Genomic DNA, 9,382 nt, shown 5'->3' with positions numbered 1-9,382 from the left:
AAGATACTCTGTACAGGTGATATAGTAATGAACTATTTTTCAGGTGATGTAAGGGAATGCCTCTTAGGGAAGCTTTTATCTGTATTGATGTGGGCTAACATTGGTTTTCCCACAGGCTTATAATGTTGGGTAGGTAAACATTACAGGTTGGGGGAAAAACCCACCAAGACAGGTATGCCTGGCCACACTTCTTTATTTTTTGGTTGTTAATCATTGAACGTTATTATGAACTATGAGTGTAGAAGATATCAGGAAAATACAAAATTCAAAATAGATTTGTAAAGAAAGTATCATATGAGCTTAGATCTTTCTATGGGGTATTTTTTTTATATCTGTCTCAAAAGATCATATTTTTACCCTCTCTTTTGATGAAATATAAATGATCTTATATTTGGGGGGCTTAGGCTAGATATATCTTGGTCAGATGTACAAAGTCATTCTCTGAAAATAAGATGAAATATAGTTTTTTTTTTATTTTTGGGGGGGGCCTCCAAAATGGTATTATTTATATATCTTGTGTGTTAATTTTCATCTGGATGATAAATGAAATGATCTTTTATACTCTCATAGCATGTGATTGTGATATTGTGAATGACTGTCAGTTTTACTCAAGGAAGAAGTTCATAGGTACTTCAGTTAATATTAGAAAAGATCTTATGATTAATATTGGGTTATTGCCCTCCAAGTGGACTTGACTTGTAACTATAAAGTATAAAGTTCAGTTCCAGGTGTTGTGTTTAAGTAGCCCACACCAATCAGTTCTGACAATGTTCTTAACTAATGTATAGCCTATTTATCTATGTAAAGTATTAGGGGCTTATTCTGAATGTCAACATGATTTGCTGGATGAAATACACTGTCAGGTTTCTTGGGGTTACAAGATAGTGAGCTAGTCTAGCAGAGTCTAGCAGGAGTTACCCAGTTTTATTTTTACACTGTTGATAAGATAAAACATACATCCTGAGTAATGCTACAAGGTGAATAATTCAGTGGGTTTGGTAATTTACTTCAGTTTTTTTTTAGCAGATAAATGATACAGTATGACTGCAGGGTCAGGAGAAAAACAGAAATAAATTTGATGGAAAGAATTTGGTAGTGATACCTGAAAGTGATAACATGTAAGAGATTATCACAGTGTGCATCCTGTGTGGCATAAGATAAGAGTTGTACGATGAGGGACAGCTAGTATTTTAGAACAAGCAAGGACAGGAACTACAGCATCACTCCTCACAGTGTAAGGCTTTGGAATTGTTGTTCCTTACCTTTGAATAGAACAGTAACCATAAGTCTTTGCTGGATAAAAGCGTGAAAAATTGATGTCGGCTAAATTTTAAAATGTTTGCTAGGTATATATTGTAGGACTTAGATTTGGGTGTGGTTCATTACTTGATTGTCTTCTGTCTCTGTTTCTCAGTTGCCATATCTGGTATGTATGTGAATGTGAGTGAGTGGGAGGGCTAGTGAGCGAGCAAGCAAACACGTCTGTCTGTCCATCTGTCTATCTGTGTCTGGTTCTCTGTCTGTCTGTCTCTCAAGAACAATGTAAGGTGATTATTAGAAAAGCAAAGAGCAAAGCAGTGTACCATTACAATGTCTTGTGAAGGTTTAACTTACTCCGGTGAAGGGGAAGGAGGTGAGGTTAGTGCAAGGCCACATAGGATCAGGTGTCATTGGGGGCAGAAGGGAAGGTGGGCAACGACTCACTCATCAGATGTCACAGATTTGCCAAAGTAAATTGATAATGGAATATCTTTGTCGCTCAGAGTGCTCACCACAAATCCTTGCCAGTGATAAGGCAAATGTACATTACCAGCCCTAGAGTCGATTTATTTTACGCCCTTATGGCACTTGTTCTTGGGTAGCTTTTTAGCTTGTATTACATTTGAATTGCCCTCTAGTGCATAAAGCCTAGCCATACTTTTTGAGAATGGTTCTGATTTTGTCAAACAGATTGGTGTGGGCTCTTTGGGAACAACCATTTTGAAGAGGTAGAGAGGTAGAGAGACATATATATATATATATATATATATATATATATATATATATATAGTGAGTGAGTGAGTGAGTGAGTGAGTGAGTGAGTGAGTGAGTGAGTGAGTGAGTGAGTGAGTGAGTGAGTGAGTGAGTGAGTGAGTGAGTGAGTGTGTGTGTGTGTGTGTGTGTGTGTGTGTGTGTGTGTGTGTGTGTGTGTGTGTGTGTGTGTGTGTGTGTGTGTGTGTGTGTGATATATATATATATGTGTGTGTTATATATGTTTATATATGTTTATATATGTTTATGTATGTTTATATATGTTTATATGTGTGTTTGTGTGTGTGTGTGTGTATATATATATATGTGTATATATGTGTATATTTATGTATATATGTGTATATATATGTATATATACATGTGTGAGTATATATATGTATATATATATGTGTGTGTGTATATTTATGTATATATGTGTATATATATGTATATATACATGTGTGAGTATATATATGTATATATATATGTGTGTGTGTATATATATGTATAAATATGTGTGTATATATATGTATAAATATGTGTGTGTATATATATATATATATATATATATATATATATCTGGTGTATATATGTATATATATATGTATATATTTGTATATATGTATATATATGTATATTTATGTATATATGTATGTATATATGTATACATATGTGTATGTATGTATATATATGTGTGTATAGATATGTATATGTGTGTATATATATGTATATATATGTATATTTATGTATATATATGTATGTGTATATGTAAACGTGTGTATATATATATATATATATATATATATATATATATATATATATGTATGTGTATATTTATGTGTACATGTGTGTATATATGCATATATATGTCTGTGTATATATATGTATATATATGCATATATGTGTGTATATATGTGTAATATATGTTATGTAATATGCATATGTATATATTTATGTGATATATGTGGATGTATATATATGTATATATTTATGTAATGTATCTGGGTATTTATGTATGTATATATTTATATAATATATGTGGGTATATATATGTATATATATGTAATATATGTGGGTGTGTATATATATGAATATGTGTATATATATATGTTTGTGTATATATATGTATACATATATATATATATGTATATATATATGTATACATATATATATATATATATATATATATATGTGTGGGTGTATATATATACATATATATATATATATGTATAATATATATGTATATTATATATGTATATTATATATGTATATATGTGTGTGTGTGTGTGTGTGTGTGTGTGTGTGTGTGTGTGTGTGTGTGTGTGTGTGTGTGTGTGTGTGTGTGTGTGTGTGTGTGTGTCTAGTCCTGACAGTTCAGACCAAAAAAATCAGATGATCCAGCTGTAAACACAAACTAATGTTGCGATTGTTTGCACTAGACAGATAGAAAGGAAAAGAGAATGGATGAAAAAGAAAGTAAAAAGGGGAGAAACCGAGATTACATATGTGAATGAAAGAGATTGCATTTATTGGAAAGAGAGAAAGAGAGAAAGAGAGAAAGAGAGAAAGAGAGAAAGAGAGAAAGAGAGAAAGAGAGAAAGAGAGAAAGAGAGAAAGAGAGAAAGAGAGAAAGAGAGAAAGAGAGAGAGAGAGAGAGAGAGAGAGAGAGAGAGAGAGAGAGAGAGAGAGAGAGAGAGAGAGAGAGAGAGAGAGAGAGAGAGAGAGAGAGAGAGAGAGAGAGAGAGATTTTTATAGCAGGGTGTGTTAAAATTAAATATGAAAATATGAAACAATTACATAAGTGCATTTATTGTCTCTCAACCTTGTCCATTGCATTTATCTCCCAAAGACCACAATTCCTCAATCCTTCCAGAGCTGCAAGTAATTGAGAATTTTCAGATTTTACCAGGGGCAAATTTAGTCTGCATTATTATTGATTTTTTTAAACCAGAAGATGTGTCCAGTGCTGGTATCTGAGACAATTACCAAACAGTGGAACATAAATTTTTTTTGAAATTATCAAAATAAGTAAATAATATACAGCTAATGAAATGAATGATTCATGTATATAATATGTATTTAAAAAAAAATGCATGAATGGAGAGAAGGTCTCTGATGGCTTTTAAGGGATGTAGAAGCAATTTTATTTATTGAAAATTTACTTCCGTGTCAACATCTAAGGTTATTAACTGCGTATACAAAATATAGTGATAGGTTGGGGCTTTGGGGCAAAGCCCCTAGGTAAGGATTTTTTTTTGTTAAGTAAGGCAATGTTTGTGGATTTCCAAAATGGTCAATGGTCAAAACAAAGAAATGTATGAAGCATCAGAGGTTACACACCATTATAGTAAGGTATTGCAGCAAAAAGGGTAAATAGAAGTTAACAATTTGAATAACTAGACAGAAGAAAGGAATAAAGAAGAGAAGGAAAAGGAAAAAGGGTGATGAAAAGACCCTGCAAAATTAGTTGAGGCGAAGGCTGAGGTCCAAGGTGGGGATGATTCCCTACTTTAGGCCTTGGTCTCATTCTCCTAAGCCCCCTCACGGCAACAACAAGCAAGGGATGGGGTGGAAAAACCAGCAAGACAAAGAGGAGATCTAGTGGGGTTCATGGAGTGTAGGGATAGAGTGCTTTGAGACAGGAAGAAAGATCTGAAGCACAGCAAGATACACTAGATTACTATCACTGTGTCCCATTCTCACCAAAATAGAGGTCAGGGAGTAGCCCTATGTTTTTTTTTATTTTGATGTTCTATCAAGGTGATAAGACTCCCATCATATTTTTCTTCAATGGTGGCAAATCAGTCGATGTCCTTGATATGTTCCTTTTACTCCCAAGAGTCTTGCTCCCCTACCTCTCTTCTGACATACAGTAGTAATGTTATTAGTTAACCCATTGGATCCAGGTGATGTTCATGTCTTGTCATTAAAGAAATTTGGCCGAGAGGCTGTTGACCAGAAAATATCACTGTAGGAACTTGTTGCTGAGTGGCAGATGATAGGGACATCTCTTCATGAGTGCATAAAGAACTTGTTCATGAGCTTCTGCGGGATTTCCATTGGCCCAAGAGGGTGAAGTCTCCATGTCTAGGAGAGAGCCATCTCTAGGGAGGACATTATGTCCTTGCGTAGGAACCTACTCCTGCCAGGGCAGTGCAGGGAATTAACAGAAAATTGAATAAAAGCAAAATATAGATAATAACACACATAGCACAATGATAATTAGTGCTATTATTATTGCCTGAAGAGATAATAATAATAACACACAAAGCACAATGATACTTAGTGTTATTATTATTGCAGGAAGAGATAATATGGAGTCTGCCCAATGATACAGCTTAATAAATGACAGAAATAGACCTTGTAAAATGGCAGAATAGCAAAAATGTGTCTGCAAAGTCTTGATTCTATGTATTTGTGTGGATCGGACCCACAAGCCACACATCTGGAAGAGTTACCATCAAGTAAGCTAAATGCCTAAATTTTGGTCCACATGCAAGCCACGAGACACCTGGATCCAGCGGGTTAACATTCAAATAAATTTGTGAGATCAAATTCATGGTAGTCAGAAAAACAAAAACAATGCCCAAGTGAGAGTTATAATGCAAAAAAGCAAAGTTTTATGTGAAATATATAAAAAAGTCTTAATAGAATATATCTATTTGGAAAGTGGTTTCTTTAATTTTTTTCTGTGAAGAATCTTTTTATGACTTCAGAATGTCAAAAATGTATAATGCCAAGACTTATAAATTCACAATATTGGTAGTAAATCATTGCCACATGTTAACACAGTGTGTTGACAGTGCAATATTTCATGTGTGAAGAATTATGATTAGCTTTGGATACTTTATGATTTTTTACAGCCAAAGAATCATCTTTAGTGAGGTACAGCTTTCTTGTTCACACAAAGAAATCATTACTGTATTGAACCTAACTAGAAAGTAACAGCATTTAGTTGCCAATAGTTTTTATTCTAGGTGTTGATGCCTTAAGTGAATTTGAATAACTGAATTGTATTTTAAAAGGAAAACATTTATTTATCTGCTATTGCTTTATCTCCATAATTATGTTTGGATTATTTCTTACATGGATTTTTTTGTTTGGCATTTCTTAAGCAAGTCATAGGGTATGTTTCTTTATATGGCATAGATATATATAGGTACAGTACTTGAGTCATATCTTAAAGTGATTTTTTGACATTAGTCATAGCAAAGGGCAGTGACATGTGGTTCATTATTTTTTATCTATTAAATTCATTTTGAAACATACCTGTGTGACAGGTATGGGTCCTTGCCAACCAGAAGCCACATTGTGGATGGCTTCCTTTGTGTGGCTTTGTGTAAGGGGCAAGGATCAGAAGTAGTTTTGTTTAATAAATTAGGGTCTATACTGGTCCATAGCTTGGTCTATATAAGTCTGTTATATTGCAAAGCAAAGTGATTTATGTCAACATCTGTATTTACTTTTAATTATATTGATATTTTTTCTGTGTCTTTGTCCAGAACCCTGGCATGTAAGACAAAACTTCACAGTATGGATCTTGATGATATGAACATTAGGTCACTTTTCATTTTCTTTCACTTTTTCATATTGGGGGTATTTTTATGATTCTTTATATTGATCATGACATTTAATGAAGTAGGTATGGAAAATGGAAGGGATATATATATATATATATATATATATATATATATATATATATATATATATAAATATATATATATATATAAATAAATATATATATATATAAATAAATAAATATATATATATAAATAAATAAATATATATATATATATAAATAAATATATATATATAAATAAATATATATATATAAATAAATATACATATATATATAAATATATATATATATATATATATATATATATATATATATATGTTTCTATATATATATTTATATATAAATATATATTTATATATATGTAAATATATATATATATATATATATATATATATATATATAAATATATATTTATATATATATAAATATATATATATATATAAATAAATATATATATATAATATATATATATATATATATATTTATATATATATATATATATATATATTTATATATATATATATATATATATATATATATATATATATATATATATATATATATATATATATATATATATATATATATATATATATATATATTATATGACAGTAATGTTGAATCAACACACTTTGCTTGATTCTGATATATTGTATATTAATAGGATCCATATGATAACTCAAGTTACAGGTGTATGATTTAATGCCATATCAGCTTTTCATGTTATCTGTTTGTGGTAGAATTTGAATAAGAAAGTTTCTAGTGAAGGACATATTTAAGAATAATTATATATAGATTTATTTATTTATTTATATTTTTATTTTTTTCTTATAATTTTTCTAAGCATAAATCCATATAATGTGGCATCTTTTATCATCATTAATCATAATTACACTCTCTTTCAGATGTCATTCCGACTGGTTCGACAAAGCAAGTTCCGTCACGTATATGGCACCTGCTTAAAAAGGGAACAGTGCTTTGATAATATTCGAGTAAGCAAGTCATCATGGGATTCCACATTCTGCGCCGTCAATCCAAAGTTCTGCGCCATTATAGTAGAATCAGGTGGAGGCGGAGCATTCATCGTACTACCACTCAGCAAATTAAATAAGGTAAACCAAAACAGGTGTTCAAACTTTTTTCCCCTATTCACCAAGGTTGTAAAAGGACAATTTCCTTCACATTAAGAGGACTAATAATATGCCATTAATCCAAGGCCGCTGGGAAGATGAAGTATTTGCTAGTTTTCTTTTGTGAAATGTCTCAGCACATAGATGGATTCTCAGGTACTCAGACACCAGGTAGTTAATTACTTGCAGACCTCTTGACCTTATCTGATTTCACCTTTCCTAGACATTTTTTTTCTTACTATGTCTATCACTGTTGATGCTGGTATTTTTATTAGACATCATAATTGTGATATAATTAACATTACTAATAGTAATAGCATTATAAAGGCAAATATTTCCAAAAATCAAGGAAAAGGCTAAACAGTTGAGATAGGTAGTCCTAGTAATTGACTAAGTTGTTACTAAGTACTTGTAGAATCATTAATGTGTAAAGACAATAAACTAAACTCACAGTTGGCATGGAGTGTCTGATCATGCCATCCCTGGCATTGGGTTAACTTGGGATAAGAAAAATCATGAATGGAAAACTAGCATTTGCATAAAGATCCATTGATATAAACACCAGGAAATTAAAGCCTTCCCTTTATTGTAAACTGTGATGGTAATTTTAATCATAAATTTGTACTGATATACATATCAATTTTTTTTTTTTTTTTTTTTTTTTTTTTTTTGTGTGTGTGTGTGTGAGTTTGTGTGTGTGTGTGTGAAAGTTTGTGTGTGTGTGTGTGTGAGAGTTTGTGTGTGTGTGTGAGTTTGTGTGTGTGTATATGTATATGTATATGTATATGTATATATATATGTATATGTATATATATATGTATATGTATATATATATGTATATGTATATGTATATATATATGTATATGTATATATATATATGTATATGTATATATATATATGTATATGTATATATATGTATATATATATATATGTATATATATATATATATATATATATATATATATATACATACATATATGGTCGAAAAACCCACAATGTAAAACTAGATTTATTGAAAGTGAGGACTAATAATATTGTCTCACTTTCAATAAATCTAGTTTTACATTGTGGGTTTTTCTACCATAATATCAATACGGTAGAGTGTTTTCACCATTCATATACATATATGTCATATATATTTATATATATATATTTATATTTATATTTATATATATATTTATATATATGTATATGTATGATATATATGTATATGCATATTTATATATATATGTATGATATATGTATATATATGTATATGTATATGTATATGTATATTCATATGCATATATATATATATATTTATATATATATGTATATGTATGATATATATGTATATATATTTATATGTATATATATGTATATGTATATATATGTATATTTATATGCATATATATATATATATATATATATATATATATATATATATATATATATATATATATTTCTATATATATGTGTGTGTGTGTGTGTGTGTGTGTGTGTGTGTGTGTGTGTGTGTGTGTGTGTGTGTGTGTGTGTTTAATGTATATATATATATGTATATATACACAATATATGCATATATATACATATATATATATATATACATATATATTAATATATATATGTATGAAAACAAAATTATACATATATATATTAATATATAATATATATATGTAATATA

At 29.8% G+C, this 9,382-nt stretch overlaps 1 protein-coding gene across 3 annotated transcripts in view; it reads left to right on the top strand.

The window, feature by feature from the left end:
- Positions 1 to 1,125: 1,125 nt before the first annotated feature.
- The window catches only part of LOC125041581 (coronin-6-like), a 31,515-nt gene continuing 23,258 nt past the window's right edge, over positions 1,126 to 9,382 (top strand). For all 3 annotated transcript variants that reach the window (XR_007116300.1, XM_047636623.1, XM_047636624.1), the window contains exons 1-2: positions 1,126 to 1,234; positions 7,495 to 7,701. Coding sequence is in view for 2 of the 3 variants with exons in the window: in XM_047636623.1 (XP_047492579.1) it covers positions 7,495 to 7,701 (207 nt within the window). In the remaining variant the exon portion in view is untranslated. The remainder of the gene's footprint in view (positions 1,235 to 7,494; positions 7,702 to 9,382) is intronic.

This window comes from Penaeus chinensis, chromosome 30 (assembly GCF_019202785.1).
Source record: "Penaeus chinensis breed Huanghai No. 1 chromosome 30, ASM1920278v2, whole genome shotgun sequence".
Taxonomy (NCBI): domain Eukaryota; kingdom Metazoa; phylum Arthropoda; class Malacostraca; order Decapoda; family Penaeidae; genus Penaeus; species Penaeus chinensis.
Note: the sequence above shows the minus strand (reverse complement) of the source record. Positions and strands in the feature narration are given on the sequence as shown.